Raw genomic sequence first — 15,740 nt, 5'->3', positions numbered from 1 at the left:
CCTTGTTGTTCAAGGAGGGGGATTGCAATTTCCTTTTAAAAGGTTTTCGACCATGCTGATTCGAATGGTACACTTTTCATTAATCTGACGTCATTCTCGGGGGGTTTCAAGCTTTTCGAAATCACCATAAATTCCTTTTCGCAATAATCTTTTACTTTTAATACGAACCGAAATAATAGTTACCATTCCTGAGTCAGTGTGAGATGGTAATTTTTTTTTACTTGGGAGTTTCTTTTTTCAAAACGTGTTGTTAACTTTGATTACTATGGGATGTGGTTCGCTCTTTGCTAGGTTGCAGCTACCGTTGCAACCATGATGACGACTGGTGACAGGGTCTTTTTGCTTTTTAACTTTTTTCTTTGTCCTCAAAATAAGATAACTCCCTTCCAGGGTTTTGTGAATTTCGGTCCTGTTCATCATCTGATTCTTGCTCAAAAAAATTTGGAGGAATAGTTTGCATCGGGACACCTGGTGCACATGGCAACGTCCTTAGATTTTCAAAAATGCTGGTTTTTACTTGATCCAAATATTCTCTAGTATTTTGGTCTTGTATATTAGAGGGCTTAATGTGCAGATTCGTATTTGGACCAAAACCCTCTAGGTATTCGTTAAATGGTAATTGGTTTGGAATTTCACAACCCAAAGCTATGGAGGTTTCGTAAGCCCAACACCTGGCTACGTTAGATGGTGTGTATCCTCCACCTCCGAGTAATAGAAGTGGTGTATCATATTTCTTAAAAAATTCGACACATTTTCCATGTCCTTTAAGTGTCAAGTTAAAGCAACCAAGAGCGTCTCCGTTTAAACTGTCAGCACCACATTGCAGCACTACAACACCTGGTTGATACGCTTCCATTACTTTAGTCATGACGTGCGTAAAAATATTTTCATAACTATGGTCCTTTATTCCTCTTTTTAGTGGAACATTGACAGAATATCGCTTTCCCTTTCCAGAACCTATATCCCTCAAAGCTCCAGTTCCAGGGAAAAAATTTCCAAAGTTGTGGAATGATACTGTCATGACTCGATTTGTATAGTAAAAGGCCTCCTCTACACCATCTCCATGGTGAATGTCAATGTCAACATATAGAACTCTTTTGTGATATTTTAAAAGTTCAAGAACTGCTAAAACTATGTCATTGACATAACAGAAGCCAGATGCCATGGACTTTTTAGCGTGGTGAAACCCTCCCGACCAGTTAATAGCAATGTCTGCTTGTTTTGTGTTGAGTTTGATTGCCCCATCTATAGACCCGCCAGCTGATAACCGGAGAAATCTGTACATACCCTCAAAAACAGGACAGTCGGTTCGTAAGTTGAATTTTTGCTGTTGTTCTACATAGTTCTCAATGTTGTCAGGTTGAATATTGCGAAGGAAATCTAAATACTCATCACTATGAAATTTTGCTATTTCAGCAGTAGTTGCTTTGTGAGGGCGATAAATCGCCATTTTTTTGTAAAGCCCGTAATTAACTAATAAACTATGAGTCATTCTTATACGATGGGGGCTCATCGGGTGCTCCGTTCCATAGGAGAAGTCTCCAATTTCTTGGTCATAAAAGTAGCAAACGCGTTTTTTCATTTTAGTGTTGATTGTGAAATGGCTTAATCTTAGAAAGCTACAAGTTGTACTGACGCTTAGTCAGGACACCTTCCAGATCTAAACTATATTAGTAAAATAAGAACTTATTACAGTTAAAAATATTTTTTTCAGAAAAGTGCAGTATATCCTGTCTGTAAATAAATTTGAACTTTTTGTTACAATTTAATTCCACTTAGATTTCGCACAATATTAATTTTTACGTATTTCAAAAATTGAACATGTATTTTGGCCTAGCTAATGACGTATTTGAATTAGCTATTGACTCGGAGCAAATGGGAATTGTCCCAATCTTGATTTGAGTTTTCATGGATCCGAGCCTCGCTCGATTGGAGTGTTGGTTCGATTTGCCTCGCTCGGTTGGGGTGTTGGTTGGTTGACCAATCATAGAACTGATGCATTTTAGATATCAATTACGAGGTGCCCATTTTCAGAAATCATGTAGACCAGGTGGCACGTGCCGAGTGTGGTGGAAGTGAGAGGCACACGTACTGATCTATGATGTACTCCAGATGGCGAAAAGTGGGCACCTCCTCGAATATCGATTGCTCCGATTTGTGTTTGATTTTGTTCTTGTCCCCTACAGGTCCTTATAATCTTTTAACTGTTTTTTTTTTAATCAGACAGTTCGTGGTAACGATCTGTAAGTAAGGTGTGACTCGGCTCAATAGTAACCGAAACTCAAAAATTGTATTTTGATATCAGTAAAATCAGCTTATTGTGCTTATTCCAAATATGTAAGACTCATCAAGTTTAATGTTACCCACGAAAAGTTACGACCATGAGAAAATTTGTCTGATTTTCAAAAAGAGGTGAAATGCCCCCTTAAAAGTCAAGGAATCTTATTGAAAATCACACCATCAGAGAACCCTATTGCAGAAGTTTCAAGCTCCCATATACAAAAATATGAAATTTTGATTTTTTTTTTGCCAGAAGAATGTTCTCGGATGTGTTTTTATTTGTTGTTGTTTTTTGCAGGGGTGATCGTATCGAAGTAAATGATGCTAGAAGATCGGAAGAGGGTGCATCGGAACGGAAATTGGAGGTTCTAGTTCCCTTTTTAAGTTACCAAAAAGATTGGAGGACAGCTGGCCCCCTTCCACGCTCCTTTATCCCCTAAGTTGTTTGATCAAAATTTTGAAATAGTTATTTCGTTCAGCATAGTTGAATGTCTTTATGTTATGTCTTTAGGGTTAACGTGACCCCCTATGCTCATAAGGAGAGGACTTTGTTATGAAATTTGCCCATTGTTTACGTATAGAATTTGTTATTGGGAAGCATACAGACATTTTTAAGTAGGAAAAATTATCTGCTGTGGGTGGATTTCCATAGGGAGAATTTTCCATGGGGAGGGAAATTTCCGGGGGGTGAACTTTCCTCGGGAAATTTTGCACTGGGGGGATTTGATAGAATTCCTACATGAAATTCTTTTATGTGTCTTACTTTCTCTTTACCAACTCAATTTTGCATGTGGATATATTCTGGGGGAATTATCTGGAGGTTATTTAATAACTATAAAGGCTGGCTATCAAAATGTAGTCAAACAAGTAAGGAGCGACCCGGCTCAATAGTAACCGAAACTCTAAAAAATGGAATTTTGATACCAATAGTTACATCAAACGAATCGCATTTTAATGCTGATTTTAAATATATAAGTTTCATCAAGATCAGTCTTACCCATCAAAAGTTATGAGCCTGAGAAAATTTGCCTCATTTTAGAAAATAGGAGGAAACACCCCCTGAAAGTAATAAAATCTTAACGAAAATCACACCAGCAGATTCAGCGTATCAGATCACCTTTTTGTAGAAGTTTCAAGCTCCTATCTACAAAAATGTGGAATTTCGCATTTTTTGCCAGAAGACAGATCACTGATGCGTGTTTATTTGTTTTTTTTTTTTTTTTCCAGGGGTGATCGTATCGACTGAATGGTCCTAAAATGTCGCGGGAGGGCTCATTCTAACCGTAATTAAAGGATATAGTGCCCTTTTTAAGTGACCAAAAAAATTGGAGGGCACCTAGGCCCCCTCCCACGCTCATTTTTCCCAAAAGTCACCGGATCTAAGTTCTGAGATAGCCTTTTTATTCACCATAGTCGAAAAAACTAATAACTATGTCTTTAGGGATGACTTACTCCCCCGCAGTCCCCATGGGAGGGGCTGCAAGTTACAAACTTTGACCTGTGTTTACATATAGTAATGGTTACTGGGAAGTGTATAGACGTTTTCAGGGGGATTATTTTGGTTTAGGGGGGAGAGTTGAGGGGGGGGGGCTACGTGGGAGGATATTTCCTTGGAGGAACTTCTCATGGGGGAAGAGAGTTTCAATGAAGGGTGCGTAGGATTTTCTAGCATTATTTGAAAAAACAATGAAAAAATAAATATGAAAAGTTTTTTCTGCTGAAAGTAAGGTGCAGCATTAAAACTTAAAACGAACAAAAATTATTACGCATATGAGGGGTTTACCTCCTCGTAATACCTCACTCTTTGCGCTGAAGTATTTTTAGTAATTTCAACTATTTATTCTACGGCCTTTGTGATTCAGAGGTCATTCTTAAGAAATTGGGACAAAATTTAAGCTTTAGTGTAAAGAGCGAAGTATCGACGAGGGTAGAACCCCCTCATATGCACAATAAAAACATACCTTTATAGAAGTTCGTTACGTAAGTTAATTCGTAAGTTACGTATATTTTTTACCAATGAAAACATTCGTAAAAAATTAAAAGTTCTAGTTGCCTTTTGAAGTAATGAAAAAACTGTAGGGCAACTAGGTCTCCTCCCTCGCTTATTTTTTCTCAAAATCTTCCGATTAATTGCAATTAATTAATATGCAAGTTTCGTTTTAATTATTTATGTGCGGATAGCCAAGATCAAAACATGCATTAATTCAAAAACGTCCAGAAATTAAATAAAAAACAAGTTTTTTTTAAATGAAAGTAAGCAGCAACATTAAAACTTAAAACGAACAGAAATGACTCCGTATATGAAAGGGGCTTTTCCTCCTCAACGCCCCGCTCTTTACGCTAAAGTTTCTTACTGTTATAAAAAGTAGAGTTAAGAGAAAGAATCAAATTTTAGCGTAAAGAGCGAGGCGTTGAGGAGGAAAAGCCCCTTTCATATACAGAGTAATTTCTGTTCGTTTTAAGTTTTAATTTTGTTCCTTACTTTTATTTAAAAAACTTGTTTTTTTATTTAATTGTTTAAAGAACTTGACAGTATAACGTAATGTACCTGTTACCGACTGCGTACCATTTTCTAGCACTGTCTTATTCACGATTTTTTAATCCTTGACGTTCGTCTTCAGCCAAGTTTATCGTAACTTCTTAAGTATTTGTGATGTCACTAATAGTAAAATTGCGTTTTCTAAATTAAGGCCCTTAACGAATTTTCGCAAGTATTGACCTATCTAAATCTTTTTTTTTTCATCGGAAAATAATAGTACAACAATTTTCAGAAAAAAATTATTGCGTTCTTTTCGGGAAAAGAAATCACAGATAATTAAATAAGATAAGATAAGATAAGGTAAGATTTATTCATCACGAAACACACATACAATATTACATTTTACTATTTCCCCAAAGGCTCTTTGGCCTGTAAAAAAGGGGAAAATGAACGAGCCACTTACTCAGAGAAGAAAAAAAATAATCACTTACTCACAGAGAGAAGAGCAAAAAGGAGAAGAGAGGAAAGTATAAATAAAATGAAAAACTATAGAAAACAAAACTAAATAGACTAATAGATTGAACAGACTAAATTAATTAAGTAGATCTGTAGATAAAATAGACTCCAATGAAATAATCAGGAAATATATATGCATACATACACGCATATACACATATAAAAAGAGATAAAATAATTTCTAAGAAGCCAATGAATTTTTAATAATTTTTTTGAACAAACCGAATGAGTGGCACCTTCGAGCTGATTCGGGCAACTTATTCCATACAATATAACTCGCAATTAAAGGATTAAAGTCTGACCTTACACAAGGAGTAAAAGGAACTTGAATATGATTTTCGGTATTGCGAAGATTATAATTATTCTGATCAGAGGTGAAAGATGGCTGAACACTTAGGGGACGGGGGAGGTCACCATGAAGCCGAGAAAAAGTAAAACATGCACACGAAAGAATATACAGTGACTCGAGATCAAGTAATGGGATAACTCTTGAACGGTTAGTTTCCTTAATGAGGTTTCTAGCTTTATTATAAACCTTAGAAAGTGGTTTTAACAGTGAAGGAAAGGTTGACATCCATACTATTGGACAGTAGGAAACGTAAGATCGGATCAAGGAGTGAAAAAGGATTTCCAAAATTGATCCAGGGAAAATATGTTTGAGTTTCCTTAAAATACCGAGACTCCTGCATATCTTCATTTTAATCAAATCAATGTGACGCTTGAAAGACAAGTTTTCATCAACAAGAATGCCCAAAAAACGAACATATCGATCTTTAGATCTGTGAATTATCCCATTTGGCTTATGAATTTCTGATAACTTGGGATAAATCTGAGAAACATGCAACAATATCAAAAAATTGGATTTTGAATAATTTAGGGTAAGAAAATTAGCATCAAGCCATGAAATTACTCTCTCAAACAAGTATTCCAAGTTTAATCGAAGCTCGGATTCACAGTTCCCCGAAGTGCCAAGTGTGCTATCATCAGCAAAACAAACAAGGACATCAGAAGATGGTGAACTATAGCTGGCACTATGGGCAAGGGAAGGTTTAGGATGACAGAGTCTACAGCAATGAATAGGTTTCTGCTTTTTTACTGCGTAAAAAAAGATCATTTATATAAATCAAAAATAGCACTGGCCCTAAAACTGATCCCTGAGGGACGCCAAAATTCACTTGTGATTGACAGAAATTAAATTGTGGATTGACAGAAATTAACCTATCATTCAAATAAGATTGAAACCAAGAAAATACATTACCCCTAATGCCAAAATGAGACATCTTCGATAAAAGAATTTCATGGGTTAAGGAATCGAATGCCTTGCGAATATCCAGGAATATAGCAGCCGGAATTAATCCCGAATCCAATTCAGAATGTATAAAATTCAAAAGGGTCATACAGGCATGCTCAGTGGAGTGCTTCATTCGGAAACCAAATTGAAAATCATGAAGAAACTCTTTAGATTTTAGAAATTTAAGCAGACGAGAAAGCATAGCCCTTTCGAAGATTTTACTAAATACTGATAAAATTGAAATTGGTCGATAATTTGCTGGATCATTTCTTGGTCCACCTTTATACAGAACAATAATCCGAGCACGCTTGAGAGGATCTGGAAAAACCCCATATTTAAATGAAAGATTAACAAGTTTTGTAAGAGGCACAACTATTGAAGGAAGAATAGATTTAACTACCTTATTAGGAATAGAATCTGGCCCAGATGAAGATGAGTCTTTCAAGCCATTAACAATTTTAGTAATTTCAATTTCTGTTACTGGCTCTAGAAACATAGACTTAACACAAGACGGCCCGAGGTAAGATCTAAAGTCCGACTCAGACCGAGAAAAAGTAGCTGTGGAAGCGATATTATTACCAATACTAGCGAAAAATGAAGTAAATGCTTCTTGGACATTAAGCTCACCCTCTACAGTCTCATCACCAATGACCAGATTCATAGGTAAAGAGCTATATTGAGAACCAGGTTTAAGCACAGAATTTATTACCTTCCAAGTTTTACGAATATCCTTATTACACGCAGCAAAATTATTTAGATAATAGAGAGATTTGGCTTTCCTACACAAGGAATTATATATATTCCGGTAAATCTTGAATTGACAAAGACGAATAGCACTCGTTGAAAGTGTAGCGCATTTATAATACCTCCAGAGATTATTTTTCCTTCTCCAGCTTTTGAGAAGTCCGGATGTCATCCATGGGTTTAGAGGAATAATCCTTTTAGACCTGCGATTAGAAGGTGGTACTTTACAAATGTTAAGAATAGCCTCTTTTATGGTTCCATAAAACGACTCAAATAAACAAGAAAAATCCTTGTTATTATCAAATAAGCTCCACGAATTTTTCGCTAATTTAGAACCAAGAAGAGATAACTCATTTTCACCAAACCTAATAGAACAGGAATCAAACACTTGAGCCCGGTTATTCCTTCCCCGATTAAAACTGAACCGAGAATATATGGGAAAATGATCGGAGATATCAGTAACTAAAATTGAGTTTTTCTTCAAGCAAAGCGTAGAGAAGATAGTGTCAATCAAAGAAGCTGTAACATTAGTTACTCGTGTGGGGATGGATGTAGTTGGTAGAGTTCCTGCGGCAAGCATGGTTGACAGAAAATCAACTGAAGCCGAAGAATTTGAATCCATCAAATTTATATTAAAGTCACCCATTATGATTAACTGACACGGACGTTTCAATATTAAGTCAAGTATTTCCTCAAGATTCCGAAGAAACAACGAAACCGCGCCACTAGGAGAACGATAAATATTGCCTATGATTAGATCAATACCATTAACTCTAATTTCTATAAATTGTGACTCAAAGATATCTTCAAAATCCCTTGTTAAGTCTTCCCGCAAGCAATAATGCAAATTACTAGATATATACATGGCAAGACCTCCTTTAGCCATCTTGCAGCGGTTTATATGTTCCATTTTGTAGCCATGGATATCCAATAGCATTTCATTGCCAGAATCCAAAAATGTCTCGCACAAACCAACAACATCAGGCTGTCCATCCGAAACTATTTGTCTTAAATTATCTATTGACGAGGAAAGACCCTGAATGTTAAGCTGAAGTGCAGTCAGAGAATAATTTCCTTTGGTAACCTCCTCTCCCCCCAATTCCGAAACATATTTACTATTACAAACAGGGTTTATATTAGTCAGGTTTTGATTAACCTGACCCACAGAATTATTCACAATACTAATTAGATCAAAAGGATTATTTTCAAGCTCGCAAAGGCGTCTTTCACGACTTAAAATATTGACAAAAGCAGGTTTTACTTGGAGTCCATTTAAATCACCAGATGAACAAAAAAGAAATCTTTACCTAAATCTATTACGAAAGAAAAACCTGTCAAAGGATTATAAACACATAAATAATTAATAGCACAGAAGGTACTATCGGGATGAACCATGAGCATGAAAAAAAAAATGAAACGAAATAAAAAGAAACTGTAAAAAAGAATGACTTAGGAAAGGATACGCATCAAGAAAATGTTAACCAGTCACATACTAATACATTCATGCAAATAATTTATTTTGCGTATACGAGTTTCACCAGGAACTTTGGCTAGAATTTGACCGTGATCAGACCAAACACTTCTTGGGCCAAAGGTGCTACGAGCCGCGTTTAATAGATCCCGACGCTTTTTAGTTAGGTTTTCTAAAACAAATACACCTGACTTTGCCAACTTGCTTTTTGCTGCAAACACTTTACGAGCAGTATCTAAGCTTGAAAATTTTACTAGAACTGGGGCGATTTTCACATTCTCAGTTTGATTAGCAGGCATGCGGAATCGAAAAACCTTTAAGAGGTCCATTTCTTTAAAATCTTGCAAGCCCATTATTTGTGTTATCACTCCATTAAGATTTTCTCTCAGTTCCACATTGGGGTTTGGTTTCACACCGTAGAAAATTAGGCTATCAAGTAAGGCATCCTGCTCTAGTTGGTCAAACTTGTCTTCTAAGTTAGAGATTTTATTTTCAAGCAAGTTCACGGCATTATAAAGTTTTCGAAGGGTTGTTTCAATTTTTTCAAATTTGGCATTATATTCAAGGGAAATCGAATTATAAACTTCGTTCACAATATCTTCACTTATAATTTCCGAAGCTCGGCGATCTTTCATTGTCTTTGATACGACACGAGAAATATCATTCATTAGGTTAGACTTAGTGCTCATTAGTTCCTCTTGAGTTTCGTTTATTATTTCTTTTAAAGTTGATGCTGCTGCAGAAGTTGGAGTTAATGGTGCTAGACTGGATTTTCCTTTAGTTTTAGCGGGTAGTGATAAGTAGGACTTACTTAGAGTCTTGAAAATATCAGGGGATAAGCGCTGCTCTTCAAAAGCCTTATTTACATCTTTATCTGTCCTCGCACAAGCTTCTTTAAAATGGTCATTCCAATTGCGGATGTGTGCTTCAGCTATATTATGCTCCGAGTGGGTGCCATAGCAAAAGACTAGATATCTAGCTTGATTTTTCTGGTCTTTGGTGGTTTTAATAACTACTGATGGCCATAAGGGATATCCTTGAAATGAAGCTAGGACAAGATCAAACGGTTTATATTTTGCCATTTTACAATCTTCAGTCACAATGGGGGGGGGGGTGAACACTACAGGTAACAAATTTCAAGAACAGAATGTTCCAATTTGCCGCCCCAAAAGTACTCACGTTTGTAATATGTGCTTGGTTATTCACGCAAGTTCATCAAATTCTTAGCAAGGACTATATCCAATTCAATTGAAAACTGGTTTAGCTCTTCACTCTTTGAACTCTCATAGTCGACTAAAAATAAATATGCATAGGCTATATACACCGACTGTTCAAGTCAAGAACAACTATTCCTTAGTAGTGACTGAAACGGTCTTTTCCCAGGGAGGGGTTAGGGCGTTTGACCCCCCCCCCCCCCGAAATGTTTGTACGGCGTTTAAAAACGTAATAAAATGCATTTAAACGAAATTTTGATGCGTTTTTAGAGTTTTTCCTGTATCCTCTCTATAATAAATGTCCCCCGAACAAAAATTCTGGATGCGGTCCTGGTCACTGATAAATTATTGTTAAGTTTTTATTGTTTTAAAAAGTAGAACTGTGACAAAGAGCAAAATTTTAGCGTAAAGAGCGAGACGTTGAGGAGGGGACAAACAACCCCTTTCATATACGGAATAATTTCTGTTCGTTTTAAGTTTTAATGCTGCTCCTTGCTTGCAGTTAAAAAACTTGTATTTTTATTTAATTACTTATAAGAGGCACTATATATTGCCTTTTTTCAATTGAGCCCTTAAATATTTCCTTACGATCGTTCAGTGCTCGACTAGCTGTGACAAAAAGACACATCAATGCTTTCCATGCTTAAAAGTCATTTTCCTTGCTGGTTTAGATGGGGGTCTATTATTCTCATGGAGTTTTCGGCTATAAAGGCTCTGGTAGTGTAGTTTTTATTTCGATCTCAAATCATTTTATGGTGATTTGGGCTATTTTTCGAAATTCCCATAAATTCGTTTTCGCAATAGATCTTTAGCTTTAGATCAATCAAAACAATAGTTACCTTTCCTGAATCAGCTTCAAATGGCAATCTTCTACATTTGACATTTTTTTTTTTTTTTTTTTTTTTTTGAGGCTGAGTTTAATCTTCACTAGGTTGTGGCGCATGCCCCAACCATAAGCAACCATGATAAGGTCTTGGTTGTCTAATCGGCCTATTAAGAACATAATGAAACCAATAATATCGATCTTAATTTTTTTAATCCAGGGTTGACCTGACCAAGCTCAAATCGAGGTTCTGGTCGAAATGTCCAAATTACAATGACATGGCTCTTCTGTCTATTATTATGGCTCTTGGCGTATAGTGCAATGGGCGTTAAAAGAAAGACTTGGATAAAAGATGGCTGAACTTTTTGATGCCTGCAATGTAAGTAGGTACTCCATCGCTCTTGATATTTATAATCCAGGGTTAGCTTAAATCGAGCTTCTGACCGAAAGGTCCAAATTACAATGCCATGGTTCTTCTGCCTATTATTACGGCTCTGGGCGTATAGTGGAGTGGGCGTTAAGAGAAAGACCTGGATAAAAGATGACTGAATTACAATGTAAGTAGATACTCCATAAATTAAGTATCGGAACAGGGAGGGGGCAAGTAATGGTAGAGGGGAGGGGCAAGAGATGCTACTAGTATACGATTTATTTAAAGGTATAAAAACATAGGTAAATTGGTTAGTAGGGTAAATTGTAACTCTTGAAGGGGATGACGAAAATAATAACGATAAGGAGTATGTCAACTTAACAACAGAAATCTCACTGGACTTTTTGCTCTGCATGATAAACGTCTCATTATCCAAGCAATTGTGTGCATTATTCAAGTTTTTGCCGTCTGTTTTGAATTCCATGGGCTTGCATTCTGTCAAGTTTTAAATTAAACTGTTTCCTAATTTCCTGCTCCCTAAAATTCACATTCACAAATGAGATTTTACTAATTCCGGGATTTAGCGAGCGCTAATTTGAGCCAATCAGAATTCTACTAGAATTTTTCAGCTAATTAGAACATATTGTACAACCCTGATTGGCTCAAATTAGCGCTAGCTAAATGTCGATAAATATCTTTGTGAATGGGCCTAAAGCATTCACTTATTTATTCGTTTTTCTTACTGACCGTTTTTTGATTGGCCGTTGATTGACCTTTTTTTTTCATTTATTCATAGGTAGATTCAGTGGGAAAAGGATAATAGTGTAATGTTTTAAGCTTTCCGTAAGTTTTACTGATACCTTCTCAGGGAGGAGGGGTTGACTTCACCTTAGATTAGTTTGAAGGACGGTCAACTCCCCTTGGTGCATAGCCTATATAAGAATCTGTTTTGCCAGACAGAACAAAAATTTTAAGAGTTGCCAAAAGATAGGCGAAGTGCACGGAAAATATCCAGAGCAGGGACGTCTCCAGGATTTTTTTTTTTTTGGGGGGGGGGGGGGTGGGGGACACAAGAGGGATTTTTGGGGGGCTTTGCAAAAGAAACTTAAAAAATGCATCACAAATTTGTTTATATTCATTTTTGTTACGTTTTTACGTGTCGGACGAACATTTTTTGGGGGGGGGGTTCAAACCCCTAAACCCACCCCCCGGATACGGCCTTGATCAGGAGTAATTTAGGAATTTCGAGGGCGGCATGGGGCCCAAATGTCCTTGCCTCATCTGTGAACCTGCCTGACCCCATTCTAGGAAACATTGAAAATGTTGGCATTGATTGCCCTTTTTCGTCTTCGACTCCCCCTTCCCCAAAGTTTAAACCTGTGTCCATCTGTTCATATGTAATATAACATTTTTGTATTTTGACTAATTTCAAAGCATCTGTGTAATTTTTTATCTTTTGCGAAAATATTATGTCATAAGACCGTTTCTTCTTCCTTCATCTAAACTACGTTATCAGCTTGGAGAAGCGAAAGAGTAAAAAAGTTGGTTGTAGATTCTCAGTGCCATAATTTTGTACAATCCCTGTTTCAACCTGAGCTACGTTGTTATTTACGGTTAGGCAATGCAAACATCGGATGTTTTGACCCTGTTCCGACCTCACTTAGTCACTTTGTTCAGTCTGAAAAGAGGTGAACTGCTGTCAATATGGCTTCAACGTAATTATGCAGTGGGTGTGGAAGAAACGTCAAAATAGAGTTTTAGAACTTTTGTTTCTTTTATCTATGATATCATGACGAAATTTCTAAAAATGGATAGTAGCGATCATTTGCCAGTGGTGCCTTCTTTGCCAAACATTCCTAAGTGGAAATCGAATAGAATGAAGGTGCCGCATTTGGGGCGCCGAAATATTTCAGTTTCAAATCTACCATCACCCCTAGTGTATTTGAGAAAACCTCCAAAACCTTTACGACTTTTTTGGAATAAAATTAGAAGAAGTTCACTTTTGTTGACGATCTATTTAGTGGTTTATATAGGATACCTAAGTGTTGGCGCTCTGGTTCTTTCATATATTGAAACGCCTTCCGAAATAAACTCGAGAATAATATTTAGAAAGATGATTCAAGAATTTAAAGAGCGAAATCCATCTATCTCAGGTAAGATTCTTCTAAAACTTGTGTTCAGCTTCAAAACTTTGCTCAATCTCAAATTAAGAGGTTTCAAAGATATACAAAAACATTTCCTAAATTTAGAAAAAACAACAACATTGATATAGCTTAAAATTATGCTCAAACAACAGGAATTGCAGAATAAAAAACAACAGAACTAAATCCAGAATAAAAGAAACTGATGAATGAAAATAAACATAAAACGTTGTTTTGTCAAAATTTCAATAGGTATATAGTCCTGTCAAGTAGGCAAATTTCCTAGACTTAGAAATCAGAAGACGGTTAACACGTAAGCTTGACAATACCTTGCTGGGTAAAATTCTAGTTAATTGACTTCTTGCTATCTCAGTAAGGGTTTAGGTTAGGAAAATGAAACTTTCAGGAATGAATCTACAGACTAAAGTATGTCCCGGGAAGGTATTTTGAAGCAACTACCTCCACTCCTCCATCTAGAGGGCCCTGACCTTTGATGACCTTTAAAAATATGTGAGTTATAAAAGTAAAACCTTGCAATATAGATCTTCTGCTTAATTGAAGTACAACAAAATTGTTTTCAGCTTCATAACTTTGCTCAATTCCATTTTATAAGGTTTTAAAGATATGCAAATATATTTCTTAAATTTTGAAAAAAAACATTGATATGGCTCAAAATTCTACTCAAATAAGAAGAATTGCATTTTCAGAACTAAAGGCAGAGAAAAAGCAACTAGTAACTGAAAATTAAGGTAAAATATTGTTTTGTCAAAATTTCAATAGGTATAGACCTATCATGTAGGCAAATTTCAGGGCCCTCTAGAGGGAGAAAGAGTGGATTTGGGTACTTTAAAATACTTTCCCAGGACATACTTTAGCCTGTAGACCCATCCCTGAAAGTTTCATTTTCCTAGAATTTTATCAAAATCTGAAATGCTTATAGTATTACTAAAAGTGCTTCACCCTACTTTATCCCCCCTCCTAATGGTAAATTATGTAGCCCAAATGACAGTGAACTTCTCCGTCGCTTGATGCTGCGTGAAATTCCCCAATCATTGGGGGAGTGTTTCCTTCCGGGGATCATTTGAAGTGTTTCCTTCCGGGGAGATCGATCACTAAACTAATGTGTGTTCTTTGGGAATATAAATGATATAAATTTAACTTATGAATTTACATCCCAAATGCTATTACAAAGTCCCTGGAACAAGGGCCATAAATAGACAATTGCTTAGCGATATGTTAATTTGTGGAAAAGGGGGGCGTGTCTGATTTTTGGAAAAATCCATGAAAATAAGTGGGGCATCTAATCCAGGATGAATTATGAGAGTCCTCATGCCATGACCAATACTCGAAGGGAAGTTAGGCCCAACATGCTTATTTTTATGTGAAGACAGGTCTTCACATATTTGACAGATTCTAGATAATTGACTTTGCTATCATAGAAAGTAGTTTTGTTTTGCGAATTTTATAATAAAATATTATAAGAGAGTTTATATCATTTATATTTAAAGATACTATAAATAAAAAAAAATATATATAGTAGGCTATACATGTAATTATTATTGAATTTTGTAATTTATAAAATTGACAGATTCGGTATAGACAATATTACCATCTATTTTTTGAATACAAAAAAAGAAGATTTCAACAATATTCCCTGTGGTCGTTTTGGTGAATTTAAATTTTGTGCCTATTAAAGGGTTTTCATGCCTATTTAAGGGTTGTCATGCTTGCAATTGTAAGTCAAAATATAAGATTTTTCTAGCCTTAGCATGTAATTTTCATAGAACCGAATAAAATGAGGTAGTTTAGGCCTGTAAGTTATCATTTACAAACAATGGTGTAACTCCAATAAAAAAAAGTTTCCCACCGAAGGATCAAAAGCGTAAAAAAGAATTCCTTAAGTTTCATCTTTTGCAAGCCTGGGCATACATGTGAATAGAGCCTGAGAATATTTCGTTGGTAGGTACTACCCCAAATAGGATAGTGGCTGTGAAAATATAGTAAGCAGTAATAGGTTATATTAATAGTGTGTATATATATAAGACTTTGAATTAAGTATATTTCCTTGCAGAAGACGACCTTGAACAACTCATAGTAAATGTAGTATTAGCCGGAGCAAGAGGCGTCCCTGTCACCAGAAATGCCACTGGAGATTCTAATTGGAATTTTGGCCAGGCGTTTTTCTTTGCAGGAACAGTGGTCACAACAATCGGTAAAAAAAAATGTTATATTTCATATCATTTGGTAAATTATTCCGGCTAGGTATGCCAATCTAGCCTTCTCCTTAGTTGTCGACAGGCTCATATAACTAAAATTTTGAATGGGATGAGGGGTGAGGGCAGGGGAGGACCTTGGAACCCATGCCCCCTAGAAAATCCAAATTTTCCCCAAATATCTGGGTACATCCTATT

General features: G+C 36.2%; 1 protein-coding gene across 2 annotated transcripts in view; it reads left to right on the top strand.

Annotated features, from left to right (window-relative positions):
- The window catches only part of LOC136041970 (potassium channel subfamily K member 1-like), a 34,053-nt gene that overhangs the window by 5,748 nt on the left and 12,565 nt on the right, over positions 1 to 15,740 (top strand). The window contains exons 1-2 of one of the 2 annotated variants that reach the window (XM_065726790.1): positions 12,852 to 13,341; positions 15,401 to 15,541. In XM_065726790.1, the coding sequence (XP_065582862.1) occupies positions 12,978 to 13,341; positions 15,401 to 15,541 (505 nt within the window). In that variant the 5' untranslated portion in view covers positions 12,852 to 12,977. Of the gene's footprint in view, positions 1 to 12,851; positions 13,342 to 15,400; positions 15,542 to 15,740 lie in introns of those variants that run through there. The other variant, XM_065726791.1, reaches the window with a different exon arrangement.

Source organism: Artemia franciscana, unplaced genomic scaffold, assembly GCF_032884065.1.
Source record: "Artemia franciscana unplaced genomic scaffold, ASM3288406v1 PGA_scaffold_52, whole genome shotgun sequence".
NCBI lineage: Eukaryota > Metazoa > Arthropoda > Branchiopoda > Anostraca > Artemiidae > Artemia > Artemia franciscana.
Note: the sequence above shows the minus strand (reverse complement) of the source record. Positions and strands in the feature narration are given on the sequence as shown.